Source organism: Epinephelus moara, chromosome 13, assembly GCF_006386435.1.
Source record: "Epinephelus moara isolate mb chromosome 13, YSFRI_EMoa_1.0, whole genome shotgun sequence".
NCBI classification, from domain to species: Eukaryota; Metazoa; Chordata; class Actinopteri; order Perciformes; family Serranidae; genus Epinephelus; species Epinephelus moara.
In genome coordinates this window covers 29,381,687-29,404,416 of record NC_065518.1, presented here as the reverse complement: position 1 = coordinate 29,404,416, position 22,730 = coordinate 29,381,687, and the positions used below count along the sequence as shown (strand labels likewise).

Sequence of the window (22,730 nt, the reverse complement as noted above, 5' to 3'; positions counted from 1 at the left end):
AACAAGGCTGATGAAGGATAGGGAGTGAAAACAGTAGCTAATCCTTGGTGATCTATTCATTGGAGACATTTCATAATTATTTACACCCCCTCCCAATGACTCCTATGGCCTGAGGCAAGAATTTAATCCCTTTTTTTTGTTAGCTTTATACGTTTTCCCCTCAAATTTAGTCCACTTGCGCTGAGTTCAACAGGTTGCTGAGTTTAGGAAGTGCTTGTATTCCTTCTATCATAAAAAAATAAAGGGATGATGAGTGTGCTTCACAAGATTTTTTATTTGCATCAAGGAGTCCAATTGGAAATGTGAAACAGTAATGCAGGCATCAGTTGAGTCAAACTTTAATATTATATATTACCTTGAAAAAAAGAAAGATGTGATATTCATGGCAAGTAAACAGGTTCCCACACATTGGATAAGTACAATCTTTTTACCTCTTACATCTATCTTTTTTTGTTTGTTTTGCAGAACATCATGCGCTATTCAAACTGCATTGTAGAAAATGCTGAACTTAGTGTAAAAACACTGCACTCATCACTCTTTTCCTTTAAAGCAATCCTGCTGACGTATTTTTCTGTAATGCATAGGCACTGTTCACCCTGATGTTTCAAGACATTAAACACAAGACGGACTAACTACAGTTACTACAATAAAGACCAAATGCTTCAGTCCACTTTTGGAGGTAAAAGTTACCCTTAAATCCTCACATCCCGGATCGGACTGCTCTTCAGTCGTCTCCACAGATAAGGAAGACAGCGTCTGACGCTTTAAGTGCGCAGAGGGCGAGGGCAGACTCTACCAGGCACACAGCACTCACACAAACATTAAATGTAGAACACAGTAAAACAGCAGCACTGTCAAATATTTTACACAATGCACATTCAAAGATCATGGCATAAAGTTGCTCATAGAGTAACTCAAGAGAGTTGAAATAAAACAAATGACTTGAATTAAATAGATAAAAGTGCAATTTAACAAAGTACTTGTGGCCCTACTTGGTAACTGATCATTCACGGAGCTCTCAGCAGGTAAATCTCTATGGTTTCATGTATTCCATCGCCATTACAATCCAGTTTCCAAATGTTTCCATTAAAAAAAAAGGGGCTTTAGGATCAGGCCTGCAAACAAAATGCAAATGAGGAGCGTGATGCATTTGATCCTAGATCAGGTGTGGAGAAAATCAAACACACAAACAGAAGTGGGCTTAAAATACTGGAGAGTCTGGGAGAACAGACAGAAGGAGTCAAAGTCTTTATGACACATTTCAGATAGTATTGTGCTGGCTGTTGTTTAACGACGATGGGCAGAGGGAGTAGGGCTTGTCGCTGGTCAGACTTTTGAGTGCTCCAAGCAAAATGTCAGGCATGTGATCTGCAAGCATCCTGGGACTGATCAAAATACTCCTGAACGCCATTTCGTTGGACCAGTCTGCACGGTAGCGAACCTGGGAAAAACAGGATCTGAGGAAAAAAAGAGAGAGAGAAGAAATTTGGTGGCAAGTCCAGCTCAAAATTCTTATGTCAAAGAGTTTGAGGCCTCTTTATACCCAACACTGACACACATCTGTTGATATAGGTGTGCTAGCATTGTCCATGTGACTGTCAGCATCCAAACACATCAACAAAAAGTGTATATTAAAATGACATAAAAACTTGCACATGAAACATTTAAAATATCTCACATACTGAAAGCTGTAATTGAAGTGGCGGTCAACATACTACAACTGAAAAAAGTCAAAATAGAAATGGAAGTGCTAAAAGAAGTGTGAGCGAATGAAGCGTGAAGTGATGAAAGGAGCTTGAAGATTGAAGTTGAAAGTTCAAGCAGTGAAAGGAGCAGTGTGAGTCACAGGTGATAAATTGAGCTGGAATTTTCAAGTGAAGTGAAAGTCCTGAAGAAATTAGTGATAGTTCAAGTGTATAAGTGTATTCAATAAGCACTGAGAGCAGTCAGAGTAAATTCTATATTAACAGGACGGATGGAAGTTGTGGAATTTAAAGAGCTGAAGAAGTCATTTGTTCGTTCAAAGGGTGAGACCTGAAGGGGTTTGAAGTGGCAGCATTATAAGCAGCTGATGCATCAGCTGATGAGAAAGAAATGAATGCAGTTAAAGTGTGTGTTGATATGTGAGTACTGGAAGAAGATTAATCATCATTTACTGTACTGATTGCTGTATCATAAATAGTGAAGCTTTCCCTACATTCTGTGTCTTATCATCGCCATGCAGCACATAAACACATATTCCTGTTTATCAGCCTGTAATAGGGTAAATCTGTAAGGTATGGAAGTCCATATCCTCCAGTGTGATAAAATAAAAAAAAATCATGTGAGTCATATTATTCTATTATTATATGTCATTATAATTATAAATTAGTATCTTGAAATTACTTAGTATGTCAAAATAATAAGTTAGTATCTCAATATAATGAGAAACTTTCTCATCATTTTGAGAAAATAATTTATTTTGAGATACTAACTCCTCATTTTGAGCAAGTTTCTCAATATTTTGAAAAAGTTTCTTGTTATTTTAAGAAAGTTTCTCATTATTTCTAGATACTAACTCATTATTTTGAAAAAGTTTCTAAATATTTTAAACATTTTTCATTATTTTGATATAATAACTCATCATTTTGAAAAAGTTTCTCATTATTTTAGGATACTAACTCATTATTTTTGAGAGAGTCTGTCATCATTTTAAGAAAGTTTCTCATTATTTTGAAAACGTTTCTAAATATTTTAAAACATTTTTCATTATTTTGATGTAATAACTCATTATTTTGAAAAAGTTTCTCATTATTTTAGGATACTAACTTAATATTTTGGGAGTTTGTCATTATTTTAAGAAGTTAGTCAATATTTCTAGATACTAACTCTTTATTTTGAGCAAGTTTCTCAATATTTTGAAAAAGTTTCTCATTGTTTTAGGATACCAACTCATTATTTTGAGAGAGTTTGTCATTATTTTAAGAAAGTTTCTCATTATTTCTAGATACTAACTCATTATTTTGAAAAAGTTTTTAAATATTTTAAAACGTTTCTCTTTATTTTCAGATACTAGCTCATTATTTTAAGACACTAACGTAAAGTTTCTCATAATTTTGAGAAAGTTTCTTATCATTGTGAGATTCTATGTCATTATTTTGGGATACTAACTCATTATTGTGAGAAAGTTTCTCATCATAACGACTGATTTTTTTTATTTTTCCATCACACTGGCAGAAATGGGCTTCCACAGTAATGAAGGGAATTCAGAGATTAGGCAAACCTCCGTGACGGCCCATCTTCTGTGATATGCAGAATGCGCCCGGGTAGGAAGAGCGGTAAATGGGCAGCAGTGTGGGCAGGTGAGTCGTCTGACGCCAGGCTCTGATAGGATGATGAATGGCGAATGATCAGTGACTCCTCCCCTAACAGCGGCTGGTTGAGCTCCTCCTCCCTCCTGTTTTCCATCTCAGTCGGGAAGTCATCCGGTTCTCCTCCGAACAACTCGTACCAACATCCCTGCAGCAGGATGCGGTACTGAAACACAGACAGAGAATATTTTTAAAAGACTGACAGAGACTTAGGTGACTGATATGTAAGTGCTGTAAATGGTTCCTACCTTTGGCTTATTGCAATTTGAAACTATTTTAAGAATCCTTTTCTTGAGATCCTCCATATTGGGAATGCTCAATCTGTAAAGGAAAACAAATGATGAAAAGAAAGAGGGAATACTGTGAAGGAAAAACACTACTTAAAAAGAACACAGGGGAAAAGGAGCATGTGAGTTGCTCTCATTTTCTGCTTCTCTGTGACTGTAATAACAGGGCAGAGCCGAAAATAGAGTCTCCATCACGCAGGAGTCTATAATAGTCTGTGCACCACAGCACATTCATATTGGCCTTCTGAAGACAAGAGTCGGCAGCACTGCTATCACACAAACATATATTTACCTGCAGTGTTCCACGGTTAATTATGTCTCAATCAACCAAACTGCTACAAGAGCCTAACCAGTATCAACGTACAATGTTCATATTTCAAGAATTGTAACTTTGTTAAAAGGTATGTTCTACAAGCAAAGAAGTATATGGTGTAAAAAATAAGCTATGAGTCTTACCTGGGAACCAGATCCTTTCCCAGCACAACAGAGATCACAAAGTCTTTGGAGTAATCAGCTAAGGCTTTACTGTATATGGAGAAAATACAGAACAGAAAACATAGATTAGTCCTGTAAGTATCAAAACAAATTAAACTCTATGTGAATATTACATATTTTAAGTCAGACCTGTAAAATCATAATTTTTATTCGTCTTAATAATGCATGTCTAGGAACAGAGGAAATCTTTAACTCCTGCAGTCACTTCCAACAACATGTATTTCTTCACTATGTATAATGTGTGTCTTAGCAGCATGTTGCATCTAAAGTAACAATTCAACTTCAAAGCCAGGGGAGCAACCCAGGTCAATCCACTGTCTGCTGTTTGCACATTACGATCTCATCTTCCTTACCTCAGGAGTCCCCCTGGTGGAGAGAATGAGTAGCACTGCAGGGTGGGGTAGGAGTTGCGCAAGAGGATAGCCAGCACTGACGCCGTGCCAGCACCCAGACTGTGACCAGTGATGACTAGTTTATACTCCTACAAAACACAGGAAGACAGAAACACACTGCATACTTATTATTCATGATCTATTACTTCTGCAAAGTTGATGTTATTTCCTGAAAATAAACAGTGACCACAAACAGCAGATAGAATGGATATTTTTAGTGGAAGGGTACTGTGTAGAAATCAGTGTTTTCAGCATCATGTTTTTCAACCATTTTATCCCTGTAGTAATCAAATTAATAACTTTATTTAGATTTAACCTTTAACCTTTAAAAACAGAGTTTACAAAGTACTTTGACAGACAGAACAAAAGGAATATACTCAGAAGGCAATACAACAGAAAGCCAAATAGTAAGACCAACCAAAAGCAAGACAACATTTAAGGTACAGTTAAGGTTATGTTGAAACAAGAAGACAAAGGATGCAAAACTGCAAGATGCAAAATGTTAATATGAATAAACACTAATAAAAAGAATAAAAGCCATACAGAGAGATAAGAGCAATAAGATGACGTCACATAAAAACAAGTCTATAAAGCTGGATGGGTTTTAAGAAGCGATTTTAAAAGAGGTCAATGATTCTGCAAGCCTTATGTCTTTTGGCAGGTCGTTCCAAAGCCGAGGGGTCCTGATGGCAAAAGCACAGTCACCTTTAGATTAAAGCCGCCACTTTGGAAAAGACAGAAGGATTCTACCTGAGGATTTAAGGCTGCGAACTGGCTAATATTAGGGGTGGGAATCACCAGAGGCTCCACAATACGATGTTATCACGATTTTTTAGTCACGATACAATATTATTGGAATTTTAAACGTGTTGCGATATGCTGAGTATCGCGATAAAATATAGTGCGATATATTGCGATTTGTTACCTGTTTTCAACTGCAAATAATTTCCCCAAAGGAAAAGTTTGCAGCAAAATGTATGTAGTGGACTGAAAAAGCAATAAAATAGACAGAATAAAAGCAGAATTTAAAAAATCGATACTTGGCACTGTGGGACGATACGATATCGAGGCACAAAAATATCGCGATACTATGCTGTATCGATTTTCCCCCCACCCCTAGCTTATATTAGGTCAACATTTCTGCTATGTAGCTCAGGGCCAGACCCGGAGGTGCTTTCTAAGTGATCAGTAAAATCTTAACATTAATTCTAAAAATGAACAGGGAGCAAACAGAAAGATGCCAGGGTTGGGGTGATGTGAAACCAGCTGTTCAAACCACTGAGAAGCCTGGCTATAAACCTGTACCATATACACAATCTCATTACTTCTGAACATGATTTGCCAGCTGGTATGTAACTGATAGGAAATGTGATAATGCTCTCTGTGGCTGAAATGTAGTTTCCAACCTCACTCCCACTTCTTACCGGTGCAATGGAGAAAGCCTGGTTCAGGATGCCGTCATTGACCAGCTTCCTGTAGATGTAATTCGCCGCCTGGCATATGCCCTGCAGGAGTCAAAGACAAAGCAGAAGTGTTACACATTAAAAGCCTCGACTTCAAACAGGTGGAGTGTACTGTGTTTAAATGTCCACTCACCTTGTGGGCGTAGCAGGCTCCAGACACTCCGTCGATAGGCAGGTTCTCACATGCAGCAGACAGGTCTGTCACGACATCCTGCAGGACAGACACTGGGTGAAATTAACTGGTAACTGCCTTTTATCAGACCACATGTCAAAGGCAAAACGCTGCGTGTAGAGGATTCTTTAGGAGTTGAATGAACTGCTTTAATCAGAATCAATATTGAAACAAATGCTTCAGACTTGTGTACGAACACAAGCTAAAAGATTCTAATATTTTTCAACCAAATCACCCCAATAAATCTTTCTTTCACTGTGCATATGTGTGTGGACACGTTTTGATACTCTTATAGACACGCCCCACTGAACTTAGCACACTCAAGTCTTTTTTTTTTCTATCTGAGTGCTATTTTAAAGTCTTTAGAGGAATGGTTACATGCCGTCAAATGCAGACCAACAATAGGCACCTAAATTTAACAGTTAGAAAGCCATCTGTACAAAAAGAGAAGTGAATCTGGACATTAAGAGGAAGTGGGGGGATAACAGCGAGCGTTACAAATGCACAGCAGTTGTACAGAAAGACTGACAACAATACTGAGAACAACCACAGTTCTATTTCATGGAGGAGGTAAAATTAGGTAAAACGGAGGTAAAATTAACACAAGAAGACAGCAAATGTAAAAACATAAAAGACATAAAACAAATGATAATGAAGGACACGTAGGGAAAAAAACAAGTGTTTAAAAACATAAAACCATATCAATAAAATAAACACAATAACAGCAATAAAAGAACAATAAAAATAATAAAAACATACAAGCAAGTCAGTACAACTTGAGATAAGTGCTGTCTTTTCCTGGTTTTAAAGACTTAAATACAGTAAAATTTTCTGAACTTACCAGACTGCTTACGCTGTTCTATTACTTGCCTGTATCCACTTAGTCATTATATCAACATTACTGGGGATTATTTATCAAAAATCTCATTGTGTCATTTTTTTAAAGCACCAAGTCACTTGTTTTTAGCCTCGCTTTTAATTGAACTGTCTTTTATTTTATTAGTAGTAGTAGTAGAAGAAGTATTTTAATCAATTTATTTTATTTTTTAATTATGTATTTATTTATTTATTTTTATTAATTCCTCTTAGCTGTTTTTTGTTTTTAATTGTGTGAAGCACTTTGTGTTGCATTATTTTTGTTTGAAAAGTGCTATATAAAGAAAGTTTGATTAATGGATTGATTGACTTGTGTCACAATATCAACATTGAGATACTGGGTAAAAATATTGTGAGATTTGATTTTCTCCGTATCGCCCAGCCCTAGTTCTGAGTGTCAGATTTTATGTACAGTGGATGTAAAAAGTCCACACACCCCTGTTAAAATGCCAGGTTTTTGTGATGTAAAAAAAAAATGAGACCAAACTTTTTCACCTTTAATGTGACTTATAACCTGTACAATATATTCAAAAATCAAATAAATCTTTTAGTGTGGGAAAACTTATAATAACCTGGTTGCATCAGTGTGCACACCCTTAAATTAATATATGGTTGAAGCACCTTTTGATTGTGCTACAGCAGAGTCTATCAGCATGCCACATCTTGCAATGTTTGCCCACTCTTCCTGGCAAAAGCACTCCAACTCTGTCAAACTGTGAGGGCATCACCCCTCTTCAGGTCACCCTGCAGCTTTTCAAATGGATTAGGTCTGGGCTCTGGCTGGGCCATTGCAAAACTTTCATTTTCTTCTAGTGAAGCTATTCTTGTGTTGATTTGGATGTATGTTTTGGGTCATCGTCATGCTGAAAGGTGAAATTTCTCTTCATCTTCAGCTTTCTGGCAGACACCTGAAGGTTTTGGGCCAAAACTAACTGGTATTTGGAACTGTTCATAGTTCCCTCCACCTTGACTAAACCCCAGTTCCAGCTGAAGAAAAACAACCCCAAGGCATGATGTTGCGACCACCATGCCTCACCATGTGTATGGTATTCTTTGGGTGGTGCAGAGTGTTGTTTTTGTAGCAGACATACCTTTTGGATTTACAGCCAAAATGTTCAGCCTTGGTTTCATCAGACCAAAAAATATTTTCAGAAATTCTTTTGGGAGATTTTATCTATTGTTTTGCAAAAAGGCCTCTGTCTTGCCACCCTACCCTATAGTCCAGACATGAAAAACACTGGAGATTGTTATCACATGTAGTACACAGCCAGTACTTGCCAGAAACTCCTGCAGCTACTTCAGTGTTGCTGTTGGCCTCTTGGCAGCCTCCATTTGTTAATGTCTGTCTTCACTGTGCTCCATGGTATATCTAATGCTGTGGAAATTTTTTGTACCCTCCTCCTGACTGATACCTATTTGGGGTTAATCCGAGTCACTTTTATTGATGGCAGGCATGTACTGACTACTATTAAACATGGGTTTGAATTTATTAGTTTAAGGGTGTGTACACTTGTGTAACCAAGGTACTGTAAGTTTTTAAATTTTTTTTTTACATTTTCCCCTTAAAGGATTTGTTTGTTTTTCAACTGAATTGATCAGGTTTAAGTCCCATTAAAGGTAAGGCAGACTTTTTATATCCACTGTATAGTACTATGGTGGATTCATGAAGTTTTCTTTAAATGTTCATAAGAACAGATTACAACATAAGCAAAGGAGAACCCTGCCATCTGACAACGCCTTTTTGAAAGGGAATACATCAACATAAAAACACAATATATAGGCAAACTAATAAAACAGTAATGTATTTTCTATTATCTTCTATTCACAAGAGTGATTAGTTGGCGTCCCAACTCACCTTCAGTGACAGTGTTCCTCTGACAGCCACCAGAACAGCCTCTCTCTTATGATCCAGAGCCACATAAAAGGGAATCTCATAGATCTGCAACAAAGAGAATATGGATGACCACTTTAACTCACAGAGACAGTAAGACAGGTGCTGGCCTCTAAAAAAATCAACCGAGGAAAACTTTGAACACAGAGGGGAACTCCTGACAGGAGCCAGTGGTGAAATTCCTACCTGGTTGTGGAAGCTGACATGGATGAAGTCTCTGTACTGCAACCCAGTGGTCTGCAGGATGGATGAAAAGTGACAGCCGAGGTGGTCTCCTCCGACAATGTCATACTCGGCTGCGCGACTTCTGCAGCTGATGTACACAAACACATTTTGATTTGAGTGAAAATGTGATCAAGTTGTTTTTCTCTGACTCTGAATTTAACTTGTAGGCGAGACAATCTGCTGTCACAAGAATATCTGGCTTTGGATGTCTCTGAAACAATTTTCTCTTTGAGCATATACTTAAATCCCCCTCCAATCAAAAATGTGTTCTCCTATATTTATGACCCCTAAAATGTCTGACCTTGACAATACTAACTTGTATCTGCACAAAGTTTGTGACAGGAGAGGTGTTTTCACATTCCTCTACTGAAGGGGGCGATGTCTGTACACTCCCCTAAAATCGGCGATTCAAACATACCCTGGTAAGCTAGATTAGGTTACGTCACTAATACAAAAACCAATTGCTGTCTAATGTGAGAAACGCACATCGACGGGGGAACAGACTTTAACACTGGGGTCGCGGACAGTTTTTTACTGTAATATATCATAATTCCCTCTCTAATATCTATTTTTTATTTCTGTGAAAACATCAACACATTTCTCCTTCAAATAGCTGTATTTATTCAAGTTTCTCTACAAAAACTATATTTCACAAGATTACATTGAATGCAACATAATAATATTAGAATTTACCTTCACTCCATAGTCATTTTTACTGAACAGAACTTGAATGCATCAAAATGAAACTCAATGCAACCACTGTTAGCTGTTAGCTGAAACTACAGGCTGCTAGCAGCTAACAGCTAATGTTAACTAGCTCTCCTCCAGCTGCTATCAGTGCAGATTTGTTGTTCACAATGTAGCATTATTAAAGAAACAAAAGGGTGTGTCTCCTGATGCATTGATGGTGAGTTTACTGAGTCCTTTCGACCCGACAGCATCCCAGGGACGATCTATGTTTGTCCCAAAAAACAACAGGACGGTATTTGTCTGGAGCTCTGCTTTTTAGCCTGTGCAAAATTAATGTGACACAACAAAAACACACTGGCTATTGCATATTCATCCCTATTTCTGGGGGCAGCATATTTCTACCTTTAGTCAGCAGCTGTTACCTAAGCTGGCTGGTCTTGTCACTTGTCTGACAGGACCTAAAGACACATAGAAGTAAAGAGTACATCTTACCAGTCTCCACTGAGTTTGCAGGGCCCAGTAAGGAGGTTGGAGTAAACATACAATGGCCAGCCATAAGCTGCTGCAGCAAACTGCATACAATGAGTTGCTTTCTCCAACTCAGTCTCCAAATCTTCTCCCTTTAAACAGTCAAGGATATACATGAAGAACATTTTTAAGATCAGCACTGTATTTTACAGACTTGCATAATGTAAATTGTTCAACAAATATTCCTGCCTCCTCTGATGTCTGCTTTACCTACAGGAGACAGAGTCCAGTACTTACGATGGGAGACGAGGGGCTGTGGTCAACTACGACGTCTGGGTCTCTACTTAGCTCCATCTTATCGTGCTCCTGGTGCAGCAGAGCCAAACCAGCTGCTATGTCACTGGGGACCAGATCTGTGTCCTGCAACACACACACATACACACCATACTAGAAGGCATCCAACAATTGGTCTTGCCGCAGTATCACACTACTAGTGATGTGTTCTGTATCTGACTTAATACAGTTTGCACACTGCCAGATGTAAAGGACAGCACAGACAGAAGAGAGAAGGCGTCCCTTACAGAGAAGAATTTACTGAAGAGCTGCGCAATGCTGGAGAACGCTGCTCGGTGGCTTTCGTCCTGCGGCAGACAACAGCAGAGTAGCCGCAGCCTGTTTTCCCACACCTTGACGGCCAGGGTGCGAGCTGTGGAGAGGAACTGGGTGCTCTCATTGCTCTGCATGTCTCTCACTCCCAGTGGCTCACTGGCTTCAGGTGGCGGACGGGGGTTGCCAAGAGGGTCAAACACAAATATCACGCCCAACGCAGTGAACAGCAGGATGATCCAGCTGTGGTGACACAGAAAAAAAAATGCTGAATCAAAACACCTTTTCGACAAATCATAAAATGATGATACTATGAACTCATAACACTAACCTACCTGGTAACCACTGCTGCGATGACAAGACCCACTGTGGCCGGATCGCAGCCTTTGCTGTCATCAGACACCCAGACTGCTCCCAGACAAGCCCACACCAGCTCAGGGATGTACAGGAGAGCTCGCAGGTACACCAGTGCAGGGATAGAGCGCCGTGGCCCAGAGTTTGTAATGGTACCTGAGAAACAATCATAGATATCTGTGTAATCAACACAAGAAAATGTACCAGTGCTTTCCATCAGTTTCAAGTGGATGTTAAATGAGCTGCAATACAGAGGATGACCCTGATGTAGCAAAGGGTGACTTTGTCTCTCCACTATTTTAACAATCACCAGCTCTTGTTTGCTTGAAATAAACCCTAAATTCACCCAATATAATGTGAAATATGCTGCCGTTATCCATCCATCCATCCATTTTCATCCCCTGACTCGGGGCCAGGTAGCGGGGGCAGCAGGCCGGGCAAAGCACCCCAGACAGCCCTCTCCCCAGGGGGGACCCCAAGGCGTTCCCAGGCCAGATGAGATATGTAATCCCTCCAGTATGTTCTGGGTCTGCCCCAGGGTCTCCTACCAGTGGGACGTGCCCAAAACACCTCCAATGGACATAAATTGACTTTGCTCAGTTCCAGCAGGGATTACATTGCAGCCAATTTAGCTTGAAACTAGACCAATTTCAAAAAGAGTTGTTGCCATTAGTCACGTAGACACGAAAACATAGTAAAATAGGGGCCAGGTTGTAAAATACAAAAGTTACCCTTCAAGCCTCTTGCAAGTTTATAGCTATTTTCAATAAAGAATGTTACTTGTGTACATGATGTTGTGTGTGCACCAAAAAGTTACACTTTGAACTCTGTTTAAGACAGTTTCCCACAAGTTTCTTCAACATTGTGTTGTGTAAATTCCCTACATTGCATATTGCACAAGTGCCTGTATTTTGACATTATTGCTATCAGGCAAAATGATGTAATCCTGTGATTTCCACCATATAAAACATTGTACATGTCTATTCATGTCTAGTAAGCGCACTTGAATTTGAAAGGATAGTTTGGATTTTTTTGAAGTGGGGTTGAACAGGGAACCCCATACAACCACACTTCAAAAAAATCTGAACTATCCATTTAAGGTAGGAGACCATATATACCACAACTTTACCTTGGGCACTGACGTAGACAATAGCACACAGTGACAGGATGATGAGCGCCAGCACAACCAAAAGTCCAACCAGGTAGCTGTGAAGAACTCCTTTCCCATTACAATCGAAATGACCCTTGTGATAAGTGAACAGGACCATGGTACCAATCCACCTAAATAGAAAATAGCAGCAGATAGTGACAATGCAATGTTATCATTATGCCTAACAGGTTGGATGTCAGGTAGCAAGAGTCCTCAGTGAATCACACTCATCCATGAACGTTAACAACATACCAAAGTATACGGAGGAACAGTTCAATGCAGCCGGGGAACACAAGGTCGTCACTGGCGATCCCCCACCGCCGTCCAAACACCACGAGGCCAGGCATTATGCAGGTACACAAGCCCCAAGATCTCACTGATGGTTATCAACCTCTTCACCACTATACAGTGGACAGGATTCTCTTGAACAGTGAACACCTCCTCAAGTCATGCATGACTTGAAGCTACACAGGCTGGCACCGAGCTCTGCCCACCGTTCTGACGTCCTAACGTTACTTTCCTTTGTTGCTCAATAGTCGAGATGTTTTCTTATGATGTAAGCTAGCTACGTGCTAACGTCGAGATGAGTATCAGAGCGGTTGTCTGTGTGTATCCGCTAAAGTTACCCAATTTAATATTAGCTAACCCCCAAACTATGATTTTGATGTCATGTGCAGTTTTGCGTGTTGCGACCTGTCAACGCATAGCTTGAGACATTACATACGTTAATACTGCTAGTGCGGTTAACAACAGCTTGCGTGACTAGCTTCTACTATTAGCTATCTACCGTTAGCTAAAAATACTCTGAAGCTATTCCGAGGAAGTGATAGCTAATCCTCTACGACAAACACTGCCATTGTTTCACTAGTTAATATATCAACATATTGTTTTACGTTACCAATCCATCTCAACAAAGCTCAGAGGTTTAGGTCACGTAGCACATAGCTAAACGTTGAAGGCTGGTTTGTTTTGAAAACGAAAACAAGCAGTGTCCGTCCGCTGGTGGTGACCTATTGCAACATAGACCCCCGTAAAATAGTTCCGGTATTTTCTTCCTCATAATACAGAGGCCCCTGCGATTTATACACGACTTTTGTGTACTGTACTGTACTCATATTTAACTTGTAAAATACTCAATAATACGTATAACACCTATGCAAGGTATACCTCAAGTAAGCTGAAAGCTGTTCCTGTTTCATTTTTAGTACATTTGCATGCATGGTCTTATTTGAAGGTAACACTGAAGTGTTTTCTCCAACAGTCAGAATCACTGTGACAAGTTTCAACACACTATTATTTTTATTTTATTTTATTCTATTTTTTATTTTATTTATTTATTTATTTATTCTTTATTTTATTTTATTGAAAAATAAAGATGAAGCTGTAGATTAATGGAACTGGGACTTATTAGCTTGGAAACAAGAGGGGACCATAGCATGAAGCCTCACCTAGTCCAAATTTAAAGTAAATAACAATATCGCAGAAAAAAAAAACTTTTATACATGTTTTTTCCAAAGTCTTGTCCAGGCACTTGAGAAAAAGTGGCTAAAACAATGTACTGAATGTGTGATTATGAGTGAAAAACAAGTCAGCACAGACAGAAATGTCTGTTTTGGAACTTACTGTACAAAAAAAAACTCATCTAGAAAACTTGAATTGATAACAAAGACTGTTTCTCCCTTAAAACAACTAAGAAGCTATTTGATAAGCTATTGATCGGCTGTGAGGAACTCAGCTTCTTCTGGCTCAACTGAGATATCAGTCAAAAGGTCAGCCACCACTTTGATAGCAAGCTATTGGCAACATTTACACAGAGACTGGAGACATTATGGGCAGTATGTGGAGAAATATGAATGTTTGAAACAATGCAACATGAGTTCGTGGATATCTATAGATGTAACAATGTGTTTGGATTAAAGAGTTTGCTGGATTTAGATCATCTGGACTTCTGGGAGTGTATGAAAACTACTTAAGCACCATGTTTGTTTGTTGTTTGTCTGACAGAAACATTTATTGACCCTGCCGAGAAAGTTGTATCTTGAAATGGCACTGCAAGGAGCGTAGCTTTTGAACAATAGGTCCTGTGAGTAAATCACTTTAACACTGCAAATATAGCAGTTGTTTACAAATGATAATCATCTACTAAAACCTTACTAGGACCCACAGACCGGGACGTCGGATTTTTAACTGCCACTCCTTTTTTGTACTTTCTTCTTTGGACTTTTTTTTTTTTTTAATTCAGGTTCAGTTGTATAAAGTGCCAACTAAAATGGAATAAAACATCCAATTTTCTGGTGCTTCTTGGTATAAATCCCCGAAGTAAGGATATAGCTATGTGTATATGAGCTATAACAAATGTATTTGAAATGATTTTCCTGATAGCTCTAACCAAACTAAAAACCGAATTGCAATGTGTGTTATAATTCTTGTACCGGTTGCAGTCTTTGTCTTTGCACGTTAGCTGGCAAACTATATGGTAATTTTTATTCTGGTCATAGCTGTCATTACTATTAACTGTCATTATCTGCTACACAACAAATGGTTATGTGTCATTGCTCTTTAAAAAGCACTTTCATGCAATCTAAAATCGCAGCAATGTTTTTGTTCCGAATGCTTTAACCTGTCTCATATCATATTCCATATGTTAGTATTCATATTCATGTCTTTTGGGCGAAGACTTTATGTGGTTCCATGGTGTAATGGTTAGCACTCTGGACTCTGAATCCAGCGATCCGAGTTCAAATCTCGGTGGAACCTGACTTTTTTTCCTTTTACGGCTAACATCTGCCACAGTGAGAAAGCGGAGTTAGAATACAGTGTGTTTCGGCAGCATGCGAGGCTACACTGCTCCGGTACACACATACATACGATTCCAAAAGTAGCTTGGCGACAGCAGCAGTTCACTCCCGTTGTAACGACGTCAGGCCAAGATGGCGGCGCACATAGCACGACGTTCTTATTTACTTTGTAGTAGTGTAGGAGTAAAACTGTTTCCACAACATGTCAAACTAAGGAGTGTCGAGATAAGAGACATTAACAAAGCGTTACAGCCGAGTGTTGGATACGGGACCCGAGGGACAGACATCACACAGGTGAGTTACAACACTAACAAATGCAGCCATCGTTTATGAATGTCACGTCAAACTCTCTTATTATAGCGGGATTAAACAGACCCCCAGTAAAAACATGAGTATTGTTATTATATGTTTAAACATAAAAGACTTTGTGAAGCCATCTGATGAGTTGTGCTGAAGTAGATATGGAGTATGTAATTATACATACATATTAACCTCATTCAGGTATCACATTATTGTGCGGTCCAAACGAGACGAGCTCCCTGTATATTGTGCCACATTTTACATCCCAGCGACACCACAGATTTAAGGGGCAAAGAGGCTGAGTCTCAGGACAGAGGGGAGCAGGAGCAACGGATAATGAGGGGATGAAAAGATAGCCATGTGCTGACAGACAGCAGCAGTAGCACTGAGCTTTTCTCTTGACAAACCTCCAGATGTCACTGTTGCATTGTGGTCAGACTTGTGAATGGAGATGATAACTGAGATGACAACAAGTAATATTGAAAAAAAAAAAAAATCATAATGCTGATCATATCCTTGGTGCACAGTTAATCAGTATAATTATTTTATTATTTTTTCAGGACACACAAGTCCACATCCCAGTGGGTAAATATACAAATATATATTCACTTAAGCAGAATAACAACGTATTTTCATTACAGATTTGTATTTTTCAGCAATACGTTTCTTCTCCTCCTGGCTCTTAGATCGTCTGAGAGTATCTTACAGCAGAAGCAGTGGTCCTGGTGGTCAGCACGTCAATAAAGGTTCTCAGAATTTAATTTCTTTATTTTAAAGGTCCTTTGTGTAATATTTAGGGGGATTTAGTGACATCTAGAGGTGAGGATTGCACATTGCAACCAGCTGAACCTCTCCAGGTTAGAATTCCTCCAGTGTTTTTTGTTCAGGAAGTTTTTAAGAGTCGAATTATATTTAGAGGTATCCTCCTCTCCAAAACAAACACACCAGGTGACTTAAACTAGTAAAAACACTCAATAAAGCAGTTAAACAATCAGACACTCTCGCCATGGACGGGCAACTAACTATGGTGGCCAACAAAAAAATGTGAATGGCCCTATCTAGAGCCAGTGTTCGGTTTTTCTGTTGTGGGCTACTGTAGAAACACATGTCAATCTCCTTGGAAGAGTGCCCATAGATAAATATGGTTCATGCTAAGGTAACAAAAACACAACAATTCTTTTTTTTCAGGTGATTATACACTAAGGAAAACATACTGATTACATTATATTCCATTTCTGTCAATATATCACCCTAAATCCTACACACTGGACCTACAAATAATTCTCCTTAGTAGAAAAGACTACGTATATGTGCTAAAGCGACAGGTGACTCCTGACAACTTGTACTAGGCCTTGACTCTTAAATCTGCTCTATCTGCACACTATATTCCTTTTTGTAATGTCTTCTCAATCCACAGTCAGCACAAAAGCAGAGGTCAGATTCCATGTGAAAACAGCAGACTGGATCCCAGAAGATGTTCGACAGAAAATCTTTGAAAAGGTTTGTTTTCAATTGCTGTGCAATCAGAATAAAATTGTTGATTACAGTCAAATACTTTTGTATGCAGCTGTGTTATTGTAGTTGTCAACAAAAAGAAATGTATATTAGATTTCCACTGAATTTTCTCTTATTATTTTTCTCCAAAGGATCATTGTGTTGTCAACAGAAAAGCCATACAATTAGTGTTTGAATGACTTCTGAATTTTGAATCTATATTTAGACCAACCATACACATTATCTGCTTTGTGGCACAGAACAAAAACCGCATCAATAAGGCTGGGGAGCTGCTGGTGACCTCAGAGCTGAGCAGGAGTCAGCAAAGAAACCTCTCTGATTGTATACAGAAGATTTCTGCCATCATAGCTGAGGCCAGTGAGAAGCCATATGAACCAACAGCAGAAGACATAGCTCTTAGGGCAGCCAGGTACTTCCCAGTAAGCATTGTTTCCAATCCACATTGATTATGAATGTGTCTTATATGTGTGTGTTTGATGTGAAATATCTTGTGCAGGTTAGAGAAGGGGAACAAGGAGCGACTCAAACAGAAGAAGATCCATTCAGTTACCAAGAAGAGCAGACGAGTGGATTTTGACTAATTGATAGACCTCTACCTCCCATGACTGTATTGTCAGTATTTCCATACTATTTAAATGTCCACTGTAAATTATTTGGTCTTTATATTTCTGCACAATAAAAGTGAGTAGCAACATTTTTCATACTGAATACCAGAAAATCATAAAGATCAGTGTGAGATGATTTAAAGTAAACTACTCCGACTGTATACGGGTGATAAACAGCATTCTGTGACGCATCAGATTCTGTGATCTGCATAGGATTTTATGCTGTATTTCCACTCCAAACATATTTATCACACTGTATTACATGAATAGCTATTATTCAAAAATTGTGACCTTCAGATGTTAGAGGGGGAAAAGATAGAAGTGATAGCACAAACTTTAGTTTATAGGTCTGTCTGTTAAATATCAACAGGTCACAATATCACAATAATTGGCTGAAACTTAGGTCATTTTCATGTAGTTGATCCTCTTCTGGAGGAAGAAATATGACTTGGGCGTCATTAAATAAATTAATTAATAAAATAAATATATACAGTAAATAATAATATCAATAGTAAATACATACATAAAAGCTGATTAAAAAAATGAAGAAATGTCTTAATTTTATTAATACAATTTTTACACATAATTGGTTTTGGACATTTATTTATTTTTGTTGTTAAAATAATTTGTATGTTGTTATTTAATGATTGTTTTTTATTTCAGCATTTGTTTATGCATTAATTTTCCATTTCTGTACTTTTTAAAATAAATCTCTGTATTTATTTCAACATTTGTTTGTGCATTATTTTATTAAGTCCTTTTGAAAGACAAAAAAATCTCTAAGCATTAACAAGTAAATATATTTATAAATAAATTACAATATTCCTGCCACAGAATACAGCCTGCAAATACAGCAGTGTCTGAATGAAGGGAAAGCAAAGCTAAATTAAAACAGAAATGTCAATGATGTGATCACCTTCACATATAAAGTTGCCAATATGAACAGAAGAAAACAATTAGCAGAGGATGGTTTCGATCCATCGACCTCTGGGTTATGGGCCCAGCACGCTTCCGCTGCGCCACTCTGCTCCATACACACACGGTGGTGAGATACATTATTATTTTTTCCATTTTTTGGTTATGCCAATTCTGTTTTGACTGTGTTCTAATGTGATGTATGCTAACTGCGCCAAAGTGTCTATTGTTGTTTCTGTAGCTAAGTGACTATTACGTGACTGATTATGATTTTTGCCATTACTGTGACTTTACGTTAACTTAAATGAAATGTTAGCTAACCTAGCTAAGTGCACTTTCACCTATTGCTAACGTTAGCTAACTAGCTTGTTCTTTTGAGTTTCACGGCAGAGTTAATCCGAAATGTTGCATTGCTGTGTGACGGCTAGTTCGCTTAAATTGTCATAACCAACATTAGCATTAACGTTAGCTAGCAGGAGTTATCTCCATTCATGCTAATCAATAATTCATGTGTGAGTGACAAGCAAGATATCACTTACATGCTTTAGCCGCTGAACGTCGTTTAACCTATCGCGGATACAACGATTAAGTTATGATACAACCCTATTGTAACACAAAAAGACGACCACGAAGGGACTCGAACCCTCAATCTTCTGATCCGAAGTCAGACGCCTTATCCATTAGGCCACGCGGTCAGATTGACGAAGTGGGAGCCACCTACTGTACAAATCCTTACATGTCTTCATTATATGTATCATTTACTTAGCCAAGGTAGTCCACGATAAAATCAATTTCATGAATACATGAATTTCCAGAGGAAAAAAGCTTTGCACACCTCAGTCACTGTTGGAAGCACTTTCGGGTGAGATAGGGTCACTAACTTTAAAAGGGGACCCATCTAGCAGAAAAAGCTTTGGACAGCGCCCTACTATGACAGCCCTCAGCATGCACCTGTTAAAATACACGTCCGTGAACTCGAGCTGCAGCAGCTCAGTGGCAGAGACACAAAACAGACCACCACGCTCAAGAGGGAGAATGAGGCTGTAACAGCTGTGGTGGAGCAGTTACAGGAAATGCAGTTTCAGGCCTGTGATGGGTGGGGCTTCCCCCCAGCAGGCCAGGATTCACCTTCCTGAGCTGCAGCTTTGGGATACTTAAATAATACAAATAGACTAAAGATGCAATCATAATTCGTATATGTTGACAAGACTGATATATATTCAGGGGTGTGGGTTTTATCAGACACCTAATGAGCAGACGGCCACATCTGGTGCTGCAGCTGGCCCAGCTTTGACAACAGCTGCTGGCTCTGCTGCAGTTCCTACCAGTGATGCTGCAGCCTCTGCCAGACAAGTGTCATCTAAACTAACCTTTGAAATGGCACTAAGCAGTACTATCTTTTCAGTTTGCCAAAGCCGCAGTTTGGTGTTTTACTTTGCTCAGCACTGAAGCCTCAATAGGAAACCTGCTCAGGTATGATTTTAAATATTGGTTGTTGAATGTGTCAGCCTTTTTCTAATAGTGTTCACAATCCTTAAAGATAAACTAGGATCTGTTACAGTTTTTATGAATCTCATAGTCTCAGGTTCAACTTAACTTTATCATCCCTTTAAAGGATATTCTTTTCTATCCACTGTGACATTTCATGATGATAAATAACGCTGGTTTGCTTATTAGTAGCATGGAAGATGACCTGGCACAGACAAAAGGAATCCCACAGGCTAAATGCACGAGGAAGGCAGGGTAATGATGAGGGACAGGTGGAACTAAACAGGCCAGAAGGTAGCTTCTGGTGTGAATGCCCTACCACCTATTAAAGTTTATATTGTTCTGCCCCAAACACGGAGTAGTGATGAGATTTCTCATTCACTTGTGAGAGCCGGTTCTTTGGCTCTCGTTCACTTTGAAGAGCCGGTTCAAAGATGCAGTTTGTTCGTTCGTTTGTTTTTTTTGTTGTTGTTGTTTTTTGCTGTGTGTGCGTGTGGGGGGTGTTAGTGGGTTCAACGACGAATCGTATTGCTGATTTATCGCATCACGTGATCTGGATATTGTAACGTGGACCCAGAATAGACTCTGCAGATATAAAGTTTGGTGTAGCCATAGCAATGGCCTTTATAAACAACAAGCCTGTCAATACAAGCAAGTGCTAGCGGATAGTGGGTTAGCTTCCTACCGTTCGTTTCTAACCAAGGGGGGTCATCAACACGACGTGAATTAGGAACTGGCTCGTTCAGTCTAAAGAGCCGGTTCCCAAAAAGCAAAAACAGGAGACCCTGACAAGATCGTGCAGAGCACTACTCAGCAGCTGGTTGAGGTTTTCGCAGGTCTCACTGCCACCAACATGACAGTCTGCTTAAAGATAATGTCCTTTTATTCTCTTTACCGCTCTCACATACTTTGAACATAGATACAAAACTCTTCACCATACACCTCTGACTGCCTGGCATATCTGGCACATGAGCTCCAGTTGCTCAAAAACCTCCAACACAGTTCAACAAACAATATTCTCAGTCACACAGCAAACAACGCAACAGCAGTAGGGCTGTCTGTTTCCTGTGTGTGGCAGTTATCTGACGGTCCAGCACGCAACTGAGAGGCCGTTTACACGTTGCCGGCTATTTTCATAAACTGACATTTCACCGTCTCCGTTTTCAAAAAGATCTTCGTTTACACTTACCCGTGTATATATACACAAGAGCATGCCAAACCTGTAGGTGGCAGTGTAACAAGAAGCTCAAGCCTTCCATGTATCCATTGTCACCATAGCAACATAGGTCACACTTTTGACACAGGCGCAAGTTCCGGCGCATACTGTGACGTCGACTGCCTATAACTCCGTTTATCTCCGTTTATCTCAGTTTACATACAAACGCGCAACCGGAGTTTTCCAAAATCTCCACTCTGGCCGGAGTTTTTAGAAAGACTCGTTTTCAGAGGAGAAATCTCTGTTTGCGTGTAAACAAAGGGCACAAACGAAGGAAGATGTCTCCGTTTATCAAAATCACCGTGTACGTGTAAACGGCCTCTGAGAGTATAACTAGCCAACAAGCACCAGCTGTTCTAATCAACTCACCTGGCACTGGTCTCCTAAACACTTGCAGGAAGTGTGGACAATTCAGGACTGCAGAGACTGGGCACAGCCAGAAGAGCTGTGGTGGGAACAGATTAAAAAATGTCAAATGGAAATATGTAAATCTTTATTTAATATATTTTTATTTATTATTTATTTATTTCTACTTTCTCAGCTATTTCAAGTTTTAAGTTTGGTGGCTCAAATGCTGCTGAGAACTGCAGAGAGTGTGTAACTTCGTAGAAACTTTCTACGACTTTCTACTAGAAAGGGACTTTGGAGCATTTGTTTCTGGGCGAATGGGCTGTGCTGTCATGATCCTGGGTTTGTTTATATTCTGTTACTCTATGGACTTTGTTTTGGAGTTTTCTGTTTATTTTCCCTGTTTCATGTTATTTGTTCATGTTTAATCTGTTTCCTGTTTTATTTTGTAGATTCTCTCCTCATGTGTCGTGTCTGGTTTTACTTCCTGTCTTTGTGTGTTTCCCCACCTGTTTTCTGTCACACCTGTCTCGTTAATCCTTCCCTGTTCCCACAGTCTTCCCTTCACACCTGTTCTGTATTAGTCTTGTTTGCTCCACCCTTGTTGTCAGCCAATCTCTGTTTCCCTCCTTTTGCCTGTGTCTTCCTTCTCCAGCTGTGTCTCGTTGTTGTGATTAGTTTTCTGCGTATATGTACCTGTGCGTTTCCCTTTGTCCTGGCCAGTTCGTCTGTGTTCCTCCTGGGTGCATTCCGTGGTCGTTCCTGCATTCTTGCCTGTGCCCCTCTTGGGTTCATCCTGTTGTTCATCCTGCATTCATCCCTGTGTTATTCCTGTGCTCATTCCTGTTCATCGTGTTTTGCCGGTTGGTTTTCAGTTTTTTTTTGTTCTGCTTTCATTTTTGATTGACTTTTGATTACCTGCCTTGACTGGATGATTTCAATCGGCTACATTAAAACTTGCTTTCTGTTTTAAACTCAAACTGTCTGTTAGTCTGCATTTGGGTCCTCCTCTGAACTGCTCACGTGACAGTATGAACTAACCAAACATGGACCCAGCAGATCTAACTCCTGCAGTAAACCCATTCTTTGGAACCTGGGGAGTCCACAGAGCCTCTATCAGACTCCC

General features: G+C 39.3%; 2 protein-coding genes and 3 non-coding genes across 6 annotated transcripts; 2 read left to right on the top strand and 3 right to left on the bottom strand.

The window, feature by feature from the left end:
- Positions 1 to 254: 254 nt before the first annotated feature.
- On the bottom strand, positions 255 to 13,420 carry daglb (diacylglycerol lipase, beta). The gene is made up of 15 exons (XM_050059140.1): positions 12,672 to 13,420; positions 12,399 to 12,550; positions 11,251 to 11,425; positions 10,891 to 11,158; positions 10,607 to 10,729; positions 10,334 to 10,461; positions 9,113 to 9,239; positions 8,891 to 8,974; positions 6,121 to 6,198; positions 5,949 to 6,029; positions 4,486 to 4,613; positions 4,094 to 4,162; positions 3,599 to 3,671; positions 3,263 to 3,516; positions 255 to 1,457 (listed from the first exon to the last, which is right to left on the bottom strand). The coding sequence occupies exons 1-15, from the start codon at positions 12,764 to 12,766 to the stop codon at positions 1,262 to 1,264; spliced, it is 2,031 nt and encodes a 676-aa protein (XP_049915097.1). The 5' UTR covers positions 12,767 to 13,420; the 3' UTR covers positions 255 to 1,261.
- Positions 13,421 to 15,104: 1,684 nt separating this feature from the next.
- trnaq-cug (transfer RNA glutamine (anticodon CUG)) lies at positions 15,105 to 15,176 on the top strand. The gene has a single exon. It is a non-coding gene; the product is annotated as a tRNA-Gln (tRNA).
- On the top strand, positions 15,167 to 18,355 carry mrpl58 (mitochondrial ribosomal protein L58). 2 transcript variants are annotated; one of them, XM_050060054.1, is made up of 6 exons: positions 15,167 to 15,511; positions 16,078 to 16,102; positions 16,204 to 16,263; positions 16,935 to 17,017; positions 17,272 to 17,451; positions 17,529 to 18,355. In XM_050060054.1, the coding sequence occupies exons 1-6, from the start codon at positions 15,350 to 15,352 to the stop codon at positions 17,607 to 17,609; spliced, it is 591 nt and encodes a 196-aa protein (XP_049916011.1). In that variant the 5' UTR covers positions 15,167 to 15,349; the 3' UTR covers positions 17,610 to 18,355. The 2 variants fall into 2 exon arrangements, with proteins under 2 accessions (XP_049916011.1, XP_049916012.1); XM_050060055.1 differs by having other exon boundaries at positions 15,178 to 15,511; positions 17,272 to 17,441.
- Positions 18,356 to 18,594: 239 nt separating this feature from the next.
- Positions 18,595 to 18,666, bottom strand: trnam-cau (transfer RNA methionine (anticodon CAU)). Its single transcript has one exon. It is a non-coding gene; the product is annotated as a tRNA-Met (tRNA).
- A 508-nt stretch (positions 18,667 to 19,174) lies between these two features.
- Positions 19,175 to 19,247, bottom strand: trnar-ucg (transfer RNA arginine (anticodon UCG)). The gene has a single exon. It is a non-coding gene; the product is annotated as a tRNA-Arg (tRNA).
- Positions 19,248 to 22,730: the final 3,483 nt, after the last annotated feature.

Excerpts from the sequence above, each read along its gene's own strand:
- mrpl58 (XM_050060054.1), top strand. The coding sequence starts at position 15,350 with ATGGCGGCGCACATAGCACGACGTTCTTATTTACTTTGTAGTAGTGTA. Across the intron at positions 17,018-17,271 it reads GACAGAAAATCTTTGAAAAG|AACAAAAACCGCATCAATAA; the intron begins GTTTGTTTTCAA and ends TTTGTGGCACAG. Across the intron at positions 17,452-17,528 it reads GGGCAGCCAGGTACTTCCCA|GTTAGAGAAGGGGAACAAGG; the intron begins GTAAGCATTGTT and ends TATCTTGTGCAG.
- daglb (XM_050059140.1), bottom strand. The coding sequence starts at position 12,766 with ATGCCTGGCCTCGTGGTGTTTGGACGGCGGTGGGGGATCGCCAGTGAC. Across the intron at positions 11,426-12,398 it reads TGTCTACGTCAGTGCCCAAG|GTACCATTACAAACTCTGGG; the intron begins GTAAAGTTGTGG and ends ATTGTTTCTCAG. Across the intron at positions 10,462-10,606 it reads ACAGCCCCTCGTCTCCCATC|GGAGAAGATTTGGAGACTGA; the intron begins GTAAGTACTGGA and ends GACTGTTTAAAG.